The sequence below is a fragment of the Marmota monax genome, unplaced genomic scaffold (genome assembly GCF_021218885.2).
Source record: "Marmota monax isolate L192 unplaced genomic scaffold, Marmota_monax_Labrador192_F-V1.1 WCK01_AAM20220418_F8-fsc00001, whole genome shotgun sequence".
In the NCBI taxonomy this organism is placed as follows: domain Eukaryota; kingdom Metazoa; phylum Chordata; class Mammalia; order Rodentia; family Sciuridae; genus Marmota; species Marmota monax.
In genome coordinates, this window is record NW_026693777.1 from 52,903,548 (window position 1) to 52,920,625 (window position 17,078).

The window sequence follows — 17,078 nt, forward strand, 5'->3', positions numbered from 1 at the left end:
AAAAGTGGTTCCATTTTGGACAATTAGGGGTTGGTTTCATATACTAAAACAATTAAAAGTAGAATGGTGAGTTTCTTTTAACTGAAGTGCTAGAGAAATAGTGGTATGTTTCTGCAAATGCACCAATATAGAGAATCACATAGATATTGAGGACATTGCTATTTTTCATTTATAAACTTGTTATTATAATTTCTGAGTATCTTTTAAAACAGAAAGTAAGTACAGGTATATTTAATTAATGGACTGAATTTAAAAACTAAAATGAAATATGTTACATGTTATTGTCTTTCAAGAATATCCCAATTCCAACCCTAAAAGACTTTGCAAAGGCTTTGGAAACCAATACACATGTGAAATATTTCAGTCTTGCAGCCACCCGAAGCAATGATCCTGTTGCTGTTGTAAGTACACTACTATTAAGAATATTGAAATAATGCATGCATACCTGGATATGTTACAATGAAGTCAAACTGATTTTTTAAACAAGATTTAGTCCCTTTTTTCAATTGATGTTTAAGCTCACTATTAGGCAATTCATTATTTACTACCTTTTTGTGTTTATTTTTTCCTGCATTTCTTTTTTTTTTAAGAGAGAGAATTTTTTTTTTTTTTTTTTTTTAGTTTTCAGTAGACACAACATCTTTATTTGTATGTGGTGCTGAGGATCGAACCCAGGGCCCTGCACATTCTAGGCGAGCGCACTACAGCTTGAGCCACATCCCTAGCCCTTTCCTGCATTTCTTTCTATGAACTTTTTAAAACATAAATGGGGATTGGGGTATAACTCAGTGGTAGAGTGCTTGCTTGATGTGTGCAAGGCTCTGGGTTTGATCCCCAGCACTGTGAAAACAAAAACATAAATGGAATTATGCAATATATACTATTCTGTAACATGATTTTTCACTCAACATTTATCTTAGAGATCTTTTCATACCAGCACATAAAAACCTAATATATTCTTTTAACATCTGCAGAGGATTTCATATATGGTTCTGTAGTTTTAGACTTTTGTAGTTTATTTTTTTTTAATGTTTTTGCTTTTTCTCTGTGGAAATGATCATGTGGCTTTTGTTCTTTATTAATATGATACATTAACACTAATGATTTTTGTATGTTAAGTCAGCCCTGCATTCCTGAGATAAATCCCTGGTCATGGTATGAACCTTTTCCTTCACTTTGCTTTGGGAATTTCACTTCCTTCGGTTCTCTTCTAACCTCACTAAGTGATTTCAGCTCCCTACACAAGGTTCCTCCTCATCTCCCCAACCTTTAAACATTGGAATTAGTCCAGGCCTTCATCCTTCTTTTCTCTGTCTGCACCTTCCTAGGTGATCTCATTCCATTTCATCCATGTATGCTAACTATGTATGCTGATGACTCCCAGTGTTACTATCTCCAGTTTGTACCTCTCTCCTGAACTCCTTACATATGCTCACCTTCCTACTCAACAGCTTTACTTGGATATTTAATAGACACCTACATCAAACTCCCAAACCAAACTCCTGACTCACAGTCTTTTCTACTTAAATAGCAACTTTGATCTATTTCTCAGGCAAAACAAAGGAATCATCTTTGACATCCCTTTCTGACAGCCTTAAAAACACATTCAGTACCATCTTCAAAATGTTTCTAGAATTCAACCAATTTCTTTTATTTAATTAATTATTTATTTTATTTGGTGCTAGGGATTTAACCTAGGGGCACTTTACCACTGAGCTACATCACTTTTTTTTGTTGTTGTTTTTTTGGTATTAGGGATTGAATACAGAATCACTCGACCACTGAGCCACATCCCTAGCCCTGTTTTGTATTTTATTAGAGACAGGGTCTCACTGAGTTGCTTAGTGCCTTGCTAAATTGCTGAGGCTAGCTTTGAACCCGTGATCCTCCAGCCTTCACCTCCTGAGCCTCTGGGATTATAGGTGTGAGCCACCGTGCCTGGCCCCAGACTTTTTGGGGTTTTTTTATTTTTATTTATTTTTATTTTTTTATATTTATTTTTTAGTTATAGGATGGACACAATATCTTTTTATTTTATGTGGTGCTGAGGATCAGACCCAGTGCCTCATACATGCTAGGAGAAGTGCTCTACCTCTAAGCCACAACCCTAGCCTCTATTTTTTTTTATTTTTGAAACAGGGTCTTGCTATTGCTTAGGGCCTTGCCAAGTTGCTGAGGCTGGAAGTGGTTGGATTCTAGCCGGCCTGGTGGCACACACCTGCAATCCCTCCAAAATTGCTGCTATTACAGACATGCACCTCCATGTTTAGCTAGACTCTAACCACTTTTTAACCATTTTCATTAATTACTATGCCCTAATCCAAGCCACCATCTTCTCTCACTGGGACTCCTGCAGGAGCCTCCTAGTGAGCTACCTTCTGTCTTACCCACTGCAAAGTCAGTTTTTTACACAGCATCAGAATTTGATGATTTTACTTGAGTTAGATCATTACATATGTATGTACATATATTATTATGTGTATATGTATCAGATTATTGTGTGTTTATATATAAGGGATTGAACTCAGGGTCAATCCCCAAGACATACACACACACACACACAGAAACACTGAGCAGAATGACTAGCATTGCCTCATATCATGAGAGAAATTTAATGGAAGCAGAGTAAAGACAGTATTCCTTGAGGAATTTAATATTTAGTTAGTTCTTTCTTCTCCATAGTCTTAGCTCTTTCAGTTCTAGTTATCCGTGATCTTTTTTGGTCTTCTGCCTTGGAAATTAATTTAGTCTATAATTTCTTCTCAGTTTGGCTTCACAGTGATTCAGCTGCAGCAGGACCCAGCTGCAGTAAGAGAAGATGACATTATTTCTACACAGAAACTGAGAGAAAGCTTTGGAAACTTAGGAGAAAGAAGCATGAAATAACATATAAATAAACATGAGAATGTAAATAGGAGTAGAAAATTACATGTGACCAAAAAAACCTAAAGATTATAACAGGGTACATGTGACAAGTAGAAAACATGTGAAACCTCTACAATATTGTGTCAGGCTGAAACAATCTAAAGAGAAACATTAAGGCAGTTATGTTAATTTATGTATTTATTTATGGAATGTGCAGCATGTAATAGGTGCTATCAAATTTTAATCTCCAAATATTTTCTTGAATTTCTAGGCTTTTGCAGATATGCTGAAAGTAAACAAAACTTTGAAGAGCTTAAATATGGAGTCCAACTTCATTACAGGAGCTGGGGTTCTGGCACTGATTGATGGTTTAAGAGATAATGAGACCCTGGCAGAGCTTAAAATTGACAATCAGGTCAGTGTTGTACAATAGCTACAGCCCACACTGTGTAGGGCTTGGGACCTGGGCAGGGAAAGCAGGGGGTGGAAGAGGTGGGGGGAAGGGGGACTAAAGGGGATGAGAGGACATTTGGAGCACCCAGAATATTAACTTAATGTATTTGAAGATGTGTACCAAGCAACTTTCCCTGTGTCATTTTAAGAGAATTGAGATGGCTGCCTATTTTGAACTGAAAGGGCTCATACATGTGACAGTCTGTCCTCCTTTTTTTTTTTTTTTTTTAGCTCTCTGGTAGCAAGATCAACATTGTAGATTTTTATGTTTATAATGTGTCACAATCTCAAACACATAGTAGACTAATGGAATAGGTTAAATGAAAGAACAGTGCCAGACATGGTGGCACATACTTTATAATCCCAGCTACTCAGCAGACTGAGGCAGGAGGATCATGAGTTCAAGGCTAACCTCAGGAAATTAGACCCCATTTCAAAATGAAAAAAAAAAAAAAAACTGGGAATGTCGCTCAGTGGTAGAGCGGGTTCAGTCCACAGTACTGTTAAAAAACAAAACAAAACTTCCAATATCTAGTTACCCTGAGGGCACAGTCTGTCTGGCTAAGTAAGTACAGTCATGGTACTTAACATAATGCTGGGGTCACCCACATCCAGACGAACTTTTAAAGAGGCAGAGAGAATTATACATGTTAGAAATGCTTCCATCCAGGGTGGTTACTAATTTTTTTTAATTTGAAAAATAACTATCCAAAAAAGAAAACCCATACCTATGAGCAATCACTCACATTCATTGCTTCTACCAGTGCCTGGAAACTGGTAATAAGGTTTCAATGAAATTATGTAATATGTGACTTTCTATGACTGTTTTTTTTTTTTTTTTTGACCTACCATCATAATGTTCTGAAGGTTCATCCATGCTATAGCATGTATCAGTACTCCTTTCCTTTTGATGGGTGAATAATATTCTATAAAAACAATGCCACTATGACCATTCATGTAAAAATTTTTGTGTGAACTTGAGTTTCATTTCTTTTGGGCACATACCTAGGAGTAGAATTGCTTCATAGTATGGTTATTCTGTTTAAATTCTTGAGCATTTGCCAAATGGTTTTCCATGACAGCTGTAGAATTTTATATTCCTACCAAAAATGCAGAGGGGACCCTCAGTTTTTCCCACATTCTTCTTGCTGTTGTCTTTTTTTTTTTTTTTTTAACAGGGTCATGCTATGTTGCCCAGGTTTGTCTCAAACTTCTGGGAGCTTTAAGTAGTCCTCCTGCCTCAGCCTCCTTTGTACCTGGGACTATAGGTACATAGCACCACACCATGTGCTTATCCTTTTTTTCCCCCATCATTCTCTTCTTCATGGACATGAGGTGGTGTCTCATTATGGAATGTACTTTTTTTTTTATGTCTGTATGATCATATATTGATCTTTTAAAATTTTGTTTCTTACTGAGTGTACTGGTGCATGCTCGTAATCCGATATTCAGGAGACTTGAGGCAGGAGAATCATAAGTTTGAGGCAAGCTATGGCAATTTAGACCCTGTCTCAGAATAAAAAAATAAAAATTAGGGCTGGAGGTATACTGAAAAAAAAAAAAAACTTTTTTTTGTTTGTTTGTTTGTTTCTATGTTCATTGTAGGAATTGGAAAATTTAAAGAGACCAGCTATTAACATGTGTTTGAATATCTTAGTCTTGATTTACTTGAGAAAAATTTTGACCTAGTTTCTTAATACTAATATTCATTTCTAATTCTTCCAGAGGCAACAGTTGGGAACAGCTGTAGAACTGGAAATAGCCAAGATGCTTGAGGAAAATGCAAATATCCTTAAATTTGGGTATCAGTTTACACAGCAAGGACCCCGAACCAGGGCAGCTAATGCTATAACAAAAAACAACGACTTAGGTAAGACATTTGAAGTGTCAAATCAAGTTTCTGAATTATATTATTAAGCTAATAGATTGGGGGAACATCTATTTTACTTCTAAAATAAATTTTGACAGAGAAATTACTGGTTCTTTGTTTCTAAAATCTACACAGTCCTTTTTGTACTGATTGAGTTAAAGTTTAGCTAGGTTGTGGTGATCATTGTGTTGGTGATAAGCCAATTTTCTGTGACAAATATTTTATAGCTTTAAGGAAATTTTCTATAAAACAAATATTTTGTTCTCATTTACAAATATTTCAGTACAGTCAAGGTTCTTGTCCTTTTTATAGAACAGATCCAGATGGAAATTCAGTTTTAGATGATGAAATAAAGAATAGTTATACTTTTACCCCAAGCTGTAAAGTCACTGATACATAAATGCTGCACTTGGTGGTCTCCCGAACATGACACCATTTTTTTTCCCACTTCACACAGCTAGAACAGCAGTCTCCCTTTCTTTCATGTTTCTGTTGAGCTGCTGAGTCTTGTGACTTATGTTTGAAATAAACTTTCCAGCCACAGCTGAATTAAGAAGAATATGTTGCTCAAAATTTGTTTGTACATGTTTCCAAAAAGTGACTCTTCTTTTAAGTTATGATATGTGGTATTAAAGTATTTTAAAAGATGCATTTTAGAAAGAATTAAAATAGACTTCTCAAAAGGAGTTAAATTTCAAAGTGATGTAGTTTTGTTAAACTTCAGCCATATTTGAGTTTGCTGCCTTTTAAAGTTTCTGGAGCAGAAAAAAATACAGTTCCATTTCTTTAATCCATATCACCAAGAAAAGCAAGAACATTTGGGCTGGGGTTGTGGCTCAGCAGTAGAGCGCTTGCCTACCACATGCAAGGCTCTAGGTTCGATCCTCAGCACCACAAATAAATGAATGAATGAATGAATGAAGGTAGGTATTTTGCCCAACTACAATTAAAAAATAAATATATTTTTTAAAAAAATAAAAACATTCAAACCCTTCTGTCCTTTGTATTTCCTATAGGAAATTTTTGCCACTTGGACTTTTTAAAAAATGGCTTTGTTTTGGTGGATTGTCAATTCTAGATGTAGTTTGCAAACTCATACTAAAATTGTTTTAGTATTGGTTCACAAGTTTCCATTTTTTTCTCCAGGTATTTAATTTGATTTTGCTAGAGCAGTGTAGTCTGGCTGAACTTCATAAATAATTGAAGACCTTTAAAAACATGTAGATTTTCGGCTTTCCTTCTTTTAGGGAAATAAAGGACTTGTCATTCAGATGCTTAATAACTATTCCAACTGATTGTGTAATAGTTCACATTAAGTGAAACCCTGGTTTGTTTCTCTAGTGATAAGTGGCTATTGGAGTTTTGCTTCTGTCATTGAGCATGTGTGCCTCGTGTACCCTCTACTTGTCACAGCTTCTGTCATACTTTCTAAATGGCTTTTACTGAGTAAATCAGTTCTACTTCATTGAAATAGTATGTTTTGGGGTAGGGACCATGTTGTTGGCAGAGAGGCCATGTCCAGATGTTTAATCTTAAAATCATAACTGACATATAGCAGATTCTTATTAAAAATTAAGTGAATAAATAAGGGGCAAAATTTGTCTTTGCTCAAAGTTACAATTTCCTGGTAACCAAGTAGCCATAAATTAAGCCACGAGTATCCTCCATTTTTCTTATCCTTTGAAACTATCTTAACAAATCCCAGAATGCCATCAACAAATTTGTAGTCCTAACCATCTTTTGTCACCTGCATCCTTCCCAGCAGGCCGGTGATCCCAGCAGCTGTCCTTGCAGGAACTGCACAGTGAAAGCCCATAAATGTCACCTTGGGGAAACTAACCTTTGCAAGGCCTCAGCAGTTGTATTCTTCTGACAGACCGTATGAAAAGAAATGTCTAGTATTAGAATAAGGAGATTTTGGCAGATGAAAATGGAGAGCAGAAAAAACTATTTCCTAGGCTACCTTATGTAGACACTGAACAGTTTATATATTAGAGAAGATAAGGAGGCCATGTTGAAGATAAAGTCTGACACAAAGAAGAATCTAGAGGAAGCAATCGGGGGCTGGGTCAGCAATAGAATGCTCGCCTAGCATGTGCAAGGCGCTGGGTTTGATCCTCAGCACCATATAAAAAATAAATAAATAAATAAATAAAGGTATTTTAAAAAAAAGAGGAAGCAAACAGCTTTGTGCTGGAAGCTCTCTAGACTATACTCATGTTGTTTGATTCTGGTCCCAACTGGATTGCATACTTGGGTCTCAGATGTGAAATGACAAGGAGGACATTCCTGGAGTGAGAAAAATGAATGAAGAAAGGCTCAGATATAAGAATAAGCAAGTTATTTATTTATATGCTGAGGAAGACCCATAGATTTTGAGAGCTAATTCTCATAACGTGATACTGAGTCCAGAATAAACTTTCCATAAGTACTTGTTTTAATAAGTACAGAATAAAAAAGTAACATTAGCAGATTAAGAAGCATAGTTAGTGGAAGATACTAAAATTATATTTGTTGGATGTTATGTGGGAAGCGTTTGAGAACATCTTAGATGTCTAAATGTATGATTAATACAATACTTTAAAAAAAAAACTTATTCCTATTACTCTTAGAGACAATGAAGTTAGGACTTACAATTGATTACTGATGAAATATTAAGAATTTATATAAGTGAGTTGGGTTTTGGAAAGAAATTGGACTAGGCCCAAATAATTGTTAATAGGGCAAAATTTATCAGCCTATTATCTAAAGGATAAACTGAGGAATTGCTGAAAAGTAACAAGTGGGCACCAAGTGAGAAAAAAGAGAGTGGCTCTTACCCATCACATTGTGCACACAGCAGCAACTTCCTGGTCATCCACTCTCAGCTTAATTTTTTCCCAGCCATACACTCTAATCTCTGCCTATTGATGAAAGTCTAAAGACCATATCTTTTGTCAGGTGCAGATCTCAGCAGCCTGATATGTAGTAACTCAAAAAGAGCTATCTAAGAATGAGACTTAAAACTTGCACAGAATCTCTTGGGCATATTATTTTTCTTCATCTTACAAATTAGACTTATCAGGTCTTTGGTGTTCTGATTTTGGTAACATCTTTCTCTTATTATTTTCTTAGTCACAACTATTCATTGAAATAATTCTACCTACTCGCCATCTCTCCGTCTAAGAAGTGTCACAGATATAAAAGCAAAGAGGTTATATGGTATACATACAATATTCAGTTGAACCTTGTGCCTCATCCTGTTTATCATCTTTACACTAGCTAACTACATAACCAATTTTCTACACCTTTTTTGTTTGCTATATTCTGTCTTATAGATCTTGTTCATAACATTTTTGTAACATGCATTTTAACATCTAAAATGGTATACTGATAACAGCTAAACTCTGCCCTACAGAATTATCTAAATAATTTCACATATTTCCGTTTTTCAGAGATGTATAAATATGAGCTAAGCTTGTATTTGGAAACAGAAGTTTCCTTTGATTTTTTTCCCCCTTTATATGTTAGTAAAACTTATTCTTCATTACTGTGGACTAAAATTAGAGTTGGGACTAGCTTGCAAAGATAAGTATAAAAATGTTCATAAGACCCTGATACTCTACTTGGCTGGACAAGCCATCACTTGAACGTCTGATATCATCTGTTAAAGGCCAACAAACAGAAGCCAGCAGTCAGAATAACGCCAGAGCAGTGTCTGTGACCTGGTCGGGAGGCCAGGTGTACCTGTTGGCATCAGTTAGGCTAAAGAGTTAATTGCTTTACTACTTGCTTCCATGGACAGAAAAGAGCAGGAAATTAATAGACCAGTCTAACTTAATCAGAGAAACTTACTGAAAAAGGTATCAAAACAGTAACATATAAATACAGATCCTTTACAGTAGTCAAATTGCCTTTCCTCACCTTGGAAAAGTGGCTGATATAATCTTCCTACGGTGAATAATGAAGCTGAGTACTACTCTTTCATAAAGGCTTTCTGTATTCTCAAGTACTGCACAGTGCAGCTTATAGTGCCTTAAGTTGCACAGCCATGGAGGTATAGATATGTATAGATATCATCATTCTCCTGGTACATAGAATAAGTTGAGGCCTAGAGAGGTTAATTGACTTACTAGAGAACACACTACAGAAAAGTGACAGAGCCATGATCCACATTCCCATTTGCACTGACTTCAGAACCTGTTGTGCCTTTTGTCCTCTCTAAATAGGAGTCAGCTACAACACTGAGTAGCACTGAAATGCTATTGGTGGCTGGTAGGTGAGAGAGCAGATAGAACATTTTTAAAGCTGAAGACCTGGTATCCTTGCTGCTTGTAAGCACAGCTTGATGGTTTGGCATCATCTGTCCGTAAAGAGGCTGGGAGTTCTCAAATACATGCACCTTTTTTTACTCCATCAGCTGAACTAATTGGCTGGCCACTTTGGAACCAAAATTTATATTACCCAGAATTGACCTCAGCACATTACCAGAGTCTGAAATTTTCTTTCTTTTTTTTTTTTTTTCTGCATTTGTTATTTCATCAGAGCCCTCAACTGGTTCATTTTGTAGAAGAAAGAGAAGGGAAATTTGGAAAACAATAGCAAGTCACTTACTTTAAAAATGACAAAAATACTTTTGGTATATATTCTTTCAGACTAAGGAAATACATTGTCGTATCTAACCACAAGAGCATGCAAATTGTTACTTTTAATACCTTTTAACCCCAGCTGTCTGATGTCATTGCAGAATTTAATTCAGTAACTTATTAATCACTTTATAAAACCTAGGTATACTCTCCCCCCCACCCCCTCACCCAGTACTGGTAATTGAACCCAGGGGCACTGTACCACCAAGGGCCATATCACTAGCCCTTTTTATTTTTTGAAACAAAATCTCACTAAGTTTCAGAGGCTCACCTTGAACTCGTGATCCTGCATCTCCAGCCTCCCAAGTTATGGGGATTAGAGATATGCGCCACCACACCTGGCCTAAGTGTACATTTTTTCAACAAACAGAAGACTCAAACCTAATGCTGACTACTCTGTGTTTTAGGTTTTTAGCACTGCCACTGTATAAGCACAGGGTCATTGAGCTTAGGACACGTCTTTCTTATTTAGAAGCCCCTTGGTTCTCAGCAGGTAAATAACAATGGTTAATGATGGGAAATTGTTTTTTTATTAATGGCCATGTGAACTGGAAATGCACGCTTAATTTTTGTAAAACTAACAGAATTGTACATATAACTTATAACTTGTTATAAGCAAGTTAACATTGTAGAAACTAATAGGGATTCCCCAAAACCCTTTTCTTTTTCTCACAGTGCGAAAGAAACGAGTTGAAGGAGACCACCAGTAAGTCCAACAAAGTATAAATCTTTGGAAGACTTCAGAACTTTACCAAGGGCTCATGTTGGTGACATCAGATGTAAAATTTTTCTGGGTAGAAGGGAAAAGACTGGAAATCTTTTTTTTTTGTTTGTTTGTTTGTTTAGCTTTTTTGTTAACTATATGCATTATTTTCCTAGTTTAAGTTGTTATCAGTTTAAAATTATGAAATCAATAGTATCTGGTATTTTATATTTTGAAGCATTTCCACTTTCTACTAAAATCAGTTTTAATTTAGATTAATTAAATGACTTATAATGAGTCTTGGGCAAAAAACAATACGATTATAAATAAGTTTCAGAAGTCATTTATGTAGAATAATCTGAGGACCAGTTTTTTAATTTAAAAAGGGACATTGCTGATATTAATTGCTCCTTCGAGGTATAAGGCACTTAAAAGTTTTCTTTGTTTTGTAACCTGGATACTTTTCCATTTTTTAAGAATAAATGAACTTGGCAAGGGTATATTTTTTCCTTATCAAGGAATCAAAATGCAATGATTTTTAAACAGATGGCTCAAAATCTGGTGAAGTGTTCAGAAGCCAAAGCAGACCTCCAGGGAGAGACCTTCATGCAGTGCAGGTTACTGTGCTTGTCTGATACAGCTCAGCAACATCTAGGGATTTGTTTTTTAAACAAAATCATCAGCTGATCCAGGTTATACGCTTTGTTTAAAAATATAGTATGTCTAAGTATTTTTAATTGGTTCATTTTAGTTATAAATGACAATAGAATTTGTTTTGACATAATGAAAGCATGGAATATATCATGTTCTAGTGAAGACCCCAGTACCTCTTTTTCCCCTTCCCTTTTCCTACCCCCAGCTTCCTTCCCTCTGTTGATCTTTCTGCCATTTACCCAGTTATTATTTCTTAATTAATTCTTTGTGGATGTACTTGATGGTAAGATTCACTATGGTATATTCATGTATGTGCATAGGAAATTTATGTCAGATTGATTCCACTGTCTTTCCTTTTCCCATTCTCCCTTCAACGCCCATTTATGTCTATGTTTATTACTGTTTTTCATTTTAATGTGGGCATTATTAAATTTTTATGAAAGCTAATGGTAAAAAACATCTAAGTAGAAAAGTTGTTTTCTTCCCCCATAAAAAGGCACACAGCCAACTCCCAGTTATTTAGGATAAAATAAAAAACAAAGCTGCTGCTAAACATGTGAAATCATAGGTAACATGATGGAGTTCAGGTTTGAGGAACTTGCAAAACAGCCACTTAAACTGATGGTTACTATAAGGAAGTTAGAAACTGGGATGTGTGTAAATTACTTGGTATTGTGCTGTATGCCAAGAAGTTCCATATGCAGCGCAGAATGGCATAGACAATATTTAATCCCCACTACATACTTTCCAGCCAAAAAAGAGAAGTGCTGATCTTCAGAATCTGATTCTATTATATGCTTCCTTTCATCTTGCACTTTTTCCATATTGTATAAAAATATTTTCTATAACAAAAGTGGTCTTTATTGCTCAGAGTATAAGGTGAGTGCTTGAACAGAGTTCTGTGGCGAGAGGACAAGTGTGACACTGCACACCCCAGCTGTGCTACAGGGTTTGATTTTGCATTCATGTCCTGTCCCATAGCAGCTCTTTAGCAGGAGATAGCAGACGCACTCACATCTACAGAAGACTGGGAAGAAGGGGATCAGAAAAATACTGGCCTCATAAGGCCTACCTGGATCATTTACAAAAAGATATTTCTGAGTAAGGGGAAGGTAGTTTGTCATGGTTAGTTTTTTAAAAACCTTTTGAAGTTGAATCACAAAATGTCTACTATTTTGGCTGCCAGACAATTTATCCCATGATCTAGGCAGCAGCTTGTGTACTATAGTAATAAGCCTTCTTAACAGGCTAAAGCTTCCCTCATAGGAACTGTGGTGTGTTTGCTTTTTGAAAAATCAGTATCCAGTATTTCAAAGGGGCCAAAGATTAACTTTGCACTATTCCCTTTCAGTTAAAAGCCACTGATTTTTTTTTCCAAGTTAGAAAGGCTTCACTTGCTTGCTTTCTCACCTGACTGCCTGCCCCAACACCAGCCTCTACTGTCTCTCTCTCTCTCTCCTCTTCCCCTCCCTTCTTCCTTCTTTACATATACAACTTTTGAATTGTACTTGATTTTATAAACTGTGCAATTCCAGCAAGATTTGGAGTCAGGCATGGAGCAGGTATCTAAGGCTACCACAAAGAATTGGTCACTTAAACTTCTAGCCAGGCTTCTTCATTTGCATTGCCCTGTAAGTCAGTTAATAAGTATGCTCCCCTCTCTCCCATATGGTGGTTTTTTTTTCTAAATATTGTTAAGGTTGGTCCCTACGTAGAATTTTGTATCATACTTACGGGAATATCTTTTTTACCTACTATTTATCAAAATATGACTAAGTTGAGTATTTTGCTTGTACCATTCCAGTTCTATGCTATAATACATTTTATAATTTTTTTATAAATAATTTTAATATGAATACTCATCCAACTAAATATGGAAATCTCTCAAGTATTATAATTATAAGGGAGAATAACAGTGTTTACTTTGAAAAAATCTGGTACCTCGCTGGGCGTGGTGGCTCATGCCTGTAATCCCAGTGACTTGGGAGGCTGAGGTAGGAAGATCACAAGTTTAAGGCCAGCCTCAGCAATTTAGTGAGGCCCTAGCAATTTAACAAGACCCTGTCTCAAAATAAAAAATAAAAGAAGTCATGGACTGGGATTGTATCTCAGTGGTAGAGTATTGCCTGGCATGGGTGAAGCACTGGGTTCTATCCTTAGCACCACATAAAAACAAATAAATAAAATAAAGTTTAAATTCATTAAAAAAAAAAAAGTCTGGGGATATAACTCATTGGTAGAGTGGCCCTGGGTTCAACCCCCAGTACCCCCCCCAAAAAAAAAAAAATTGGCACTTTTTAATCTTTTATTAACTGGGTTTTGATACAATCTTAAGAGAATTTTTAAGACCTTAAGTTTTTTCATCTAATCAGTTTCAACGTACATGTTTATCTAAGAGAATGTCCTTTCATTTTTAAATTGTTGCTTTTTAAGAAAAAAATTTAATTACCCATTTTATAAAATTTTATATTCATATTTGTCTGGAGTTCAAATTTTTCCAGTATGTCTATATGAAATTTTTTTAAAACTCAATATTTATTGCCAATATTAATATGATGAAAATGGATTTTGGTGCTATATATTTGTAGCTAAAGCCTTGTAAAAATCTAAAGAATAAGCAAAATATATTTTCTAAGGGTGCCACATCATTTAAAAGACCAAATAAACAATTGTATTACATAATCTAGCAGATTGTTATCAATTTCAAGGGGAGTTTTCTTGGTCATTAAATAGCAAATTCTTCTCTGAATCAAGTAACCCACTTGCTTTGTGCAAGAGGTACACTAGAGGAAAGTTAAATAAATAGAACTTTAGATCATTTTCCAATTAATCAATTATCTGGTGTGTTTTCCTTTTAAGGAGGGATTCCATGATATAATAAAAATTGTAAAAGAAAAAAAAAGTTTTGACAAAATGTTAGTCCTGTTGTACATTATATATAACCTTGATTGTATATTATATATAACATTAAAATAAGACAAAAGTTTGTGAAGTTTCATGAAATCTTACAGTTCCCAGGGCTACCTTATTTTCTCACTATAAAACCAGGAACCACTGTTACCTCCTAGCATATCCAAGGATCATGCTATCTCTGGAATCCATGGACACTGCCATTCTCTGCAGGCTCAGTCCTGTCCAGCTTTGCTCCTGCACTACAGTGATACTTCACTTTTGAACAGTATTGACTGAAAACATGGCACCCAAGAGAAACAAACACATGGATGGAATAGAGACAACTCCTGTTGCTACTGGCCAGGTGAAGGGTTTTAAGTTGTTGGATCTAAACATCTGGAGAACTGTCTTCAATACCAGCTGATGCTGATTATTATTGTTTCTGGATAGCTCTCACTCTAAGACTTGCTTATCAAACAAATCAAACTCTTCCCTAATGATTTTTAAATTGAGAAAATACTATCCATATGCAATGATTTTTATATCGTCATATTTTAATCTGGTTATTCTTTATATCATTGATTTTTCTTCACTATAATTCAGTTCTATAAGTTTTCTATAAAATTGGACAATTTGGAATTTTTAATAAAACATTTGTAACATTTTATTAATTTTAAACTCTACCTTGCAGTCTCATTATTCAGAGGGGCCAACCTTAGGGATTACCTAGGGAAAAAGACATAATTAAGTAAATTATCATGGCCATTACCATATATTTTAGAAAGCCTTTATTAATATGTAAAGAACTAGGTTGGGGATGTAACTCAGTGGTAGAGTGCTGAACCCAAGGGCCTGGGTTCAGTCCCCTGTGCTACTAAAAGAAAAAGGAGAAAAAAAAAGAAAAGAATTGGACTTAAGATACCTGCTTTAGAGTTTAATAAATTAAAACACTAAGGAAACACCACCATATTTTGTTAATTATAACAAGTTCACGTATTTTATTTAAGATTCTCCCACATCCTTAGAGTCTACGTATAGAGGTTTTGCTCCCTTTTCTACAGACTATTAGTATATTAGTTCAAAGCAACTAACTGGCATAAAATCCTTCAGATATCATCGTTTATATACTTGGAGTGATGTTTAAGACTTAAGAACAAATTCTAGGTTCTTGATGGGTATGTTTAGCCATTATTAAGAGTTTAAGTTTCATCTCCACTCAAAGACAAGTGTATTTTGTTGTTGCATTATGTTTGTTATTGTCTTGAGACTAGTTCCCTGTGTTGCCCAGGCTGGCCTCATACTTCTGGACTCAAGCAGTCACTACACTCTCTGAAAAATGAGTTTTTGATTCAGTTGTTTCAAAGTTTTAGATTTGTCTGCTTAAGAATTGTTTTTTTAAGGTATGCACACAGGGGCTGAGGGTGTGATTCAGTGATAGAGCATTTGCCTAGCATACAGGAGGCCTGGATTCAGTCCCCAGAACCACAGACACAAGTATGCACATGTATAGCATAAAAACCTTTGTAATTTCAAATAAATTTTCACTTTTATTTCAGTCTTTTGGATTAAAAGCTTGAAAATTGCCTTTGTAACATCATTCTTTGTCACATAAAGTCAAGTTTTTAGATATTTTTTTCCTTGGCTAATATATCCAAAATACTCTAAATGTCATACTTTTCCATCTCTATAAGCACAAAAAGCAATGAATTATATAACACTGTTGTTTAAATAATAAAAAAAAAATCCCCTCAGTTCATAATAATGCAATAAAGTTTCTTGTGAAGAATGTGCACTATAGGCATTTAGAACTTAACAATTATATCCTGGAACAAATCATTTCAATAAAGTTTACCAAATATCCTGTAGACTTAGGTTTTTTGGAAGAGCACATAATCCTTTTAGTTCCTTAATTTTTTAAAAAAATATTTTTTAGTTGTTGATAGACCTTTATTTATTTGTATGTGTTGTTGAGAATCGAATCCAATGCCTCACGCATGCCAGGCAAGCACTTTTCCACTGAGCTACAACTCCAGCCCTAGTTCCTGTATTTTAAAGTTAATTATTTATATCATTCTAGAATAAGTTTACTAATTTCCTAAATTTTCTATCCTACCTGTTATGGACTGAATATGTGTCTCCCCAAAATTTGTAGGTTGAAGATCTAATCCCCAATGTCATGGTATTTGGAGATGGGGCCTCTGGAAGGTAATTAGGATTAGATAAGGTCCCAAATGTGGGGCCCTTGTGATGAGAAGAGACAAAATACACAAAACTCTCTGTCATGTGAGGAGATGTTGAAAACATAGCTGTCTACAATCCAGAAAGAAAGCCCTTCCTAGGTACTGAACCTTGATCTTGGACTTCCCAGCCTCTAGAAATATGAGAAGTTTCTGTTGTGCAAACCAATTAATCTTTGATACTTTGTTAGAATAGTCTCAGCTAAGATATTATGCTATTGAGCCATATAAATTGTCAATAGTTGGCCATTTTTACCCATAAAAATAGAGGTTTTACGTGGCTCAAGGTAATATCAGTACTTGGTCTTATCTGATCATAGAACTAAATTAAATTGACAGATATGAAGAAGCGGGGTTCTGTGATACAGTACATTCTGGACCTGACAGGAGCCAGTCTTGCTAATCAACTAGAGGTGCTTTTTACAGTAAAGCAGTCATTGCATATCAGTCACCTAGATCCATCAGCCAAAATAGAAAATCAGTGGAACATGTATTGGGTTTGATTGAGCTTTATATTCACAGACAGGACATCCTGATATATATGGCAAGTTAGAGAGGCTTTGGAGTTGTGAGAGGCTCCTCTGAGAGGACTCAAGAGTGCCAGGAGCTGTGGGGAGAGTGCCCTCATCATGTCCTCTGAAGCAGCCTAGTAAAAGACACTCAGTACATGGGACACTTCTGCTCTTTAGGTACCAAACTCTGGGTGGCTAACCAACCACATGTGAATCCAAAATTGCAAAACATTTGTTTTCCTTCAGATGCTTAAGCTTTCCTGCATG

General features: G+C 35.5%; 1 protein-coding gene across 2 annotated transcripts in view; it reads left to right on the top strand.

Annotated features, from left to right (window-relative positions):
- The window catches only part of Tmod3 (tropomodulin 3), a 79,212-nt gene extending 64,472 nt beyond the window's left edge, over positions 1–14,740 (top strand). For both annotated transcript variants that reach the window (XM_046461247.2, XM_046461248.2), the window contains 4 exons: positions 294–401; positions 3,137–3,280; positions 5,044–5,188; positions 10,489–14,740. In XM_046461247.2, coding sequence (XP_046317203.1) covers positions 294–401; positions 3,137–3,280; positions 5,044–5,188; positions 10,489–10,523 — 432 coding nt within the window. In that variant the 3' untranslated portion in view covers positions 10,524–14,740. The remainder of the gene's footprint in view (positions 1–293; positions 402–3,136; positions 3,281–5,043; positions 5,189–10,488) is intronic.
- Positions 14,741–17,078: the final 2,338 nt, after the last annotated feature.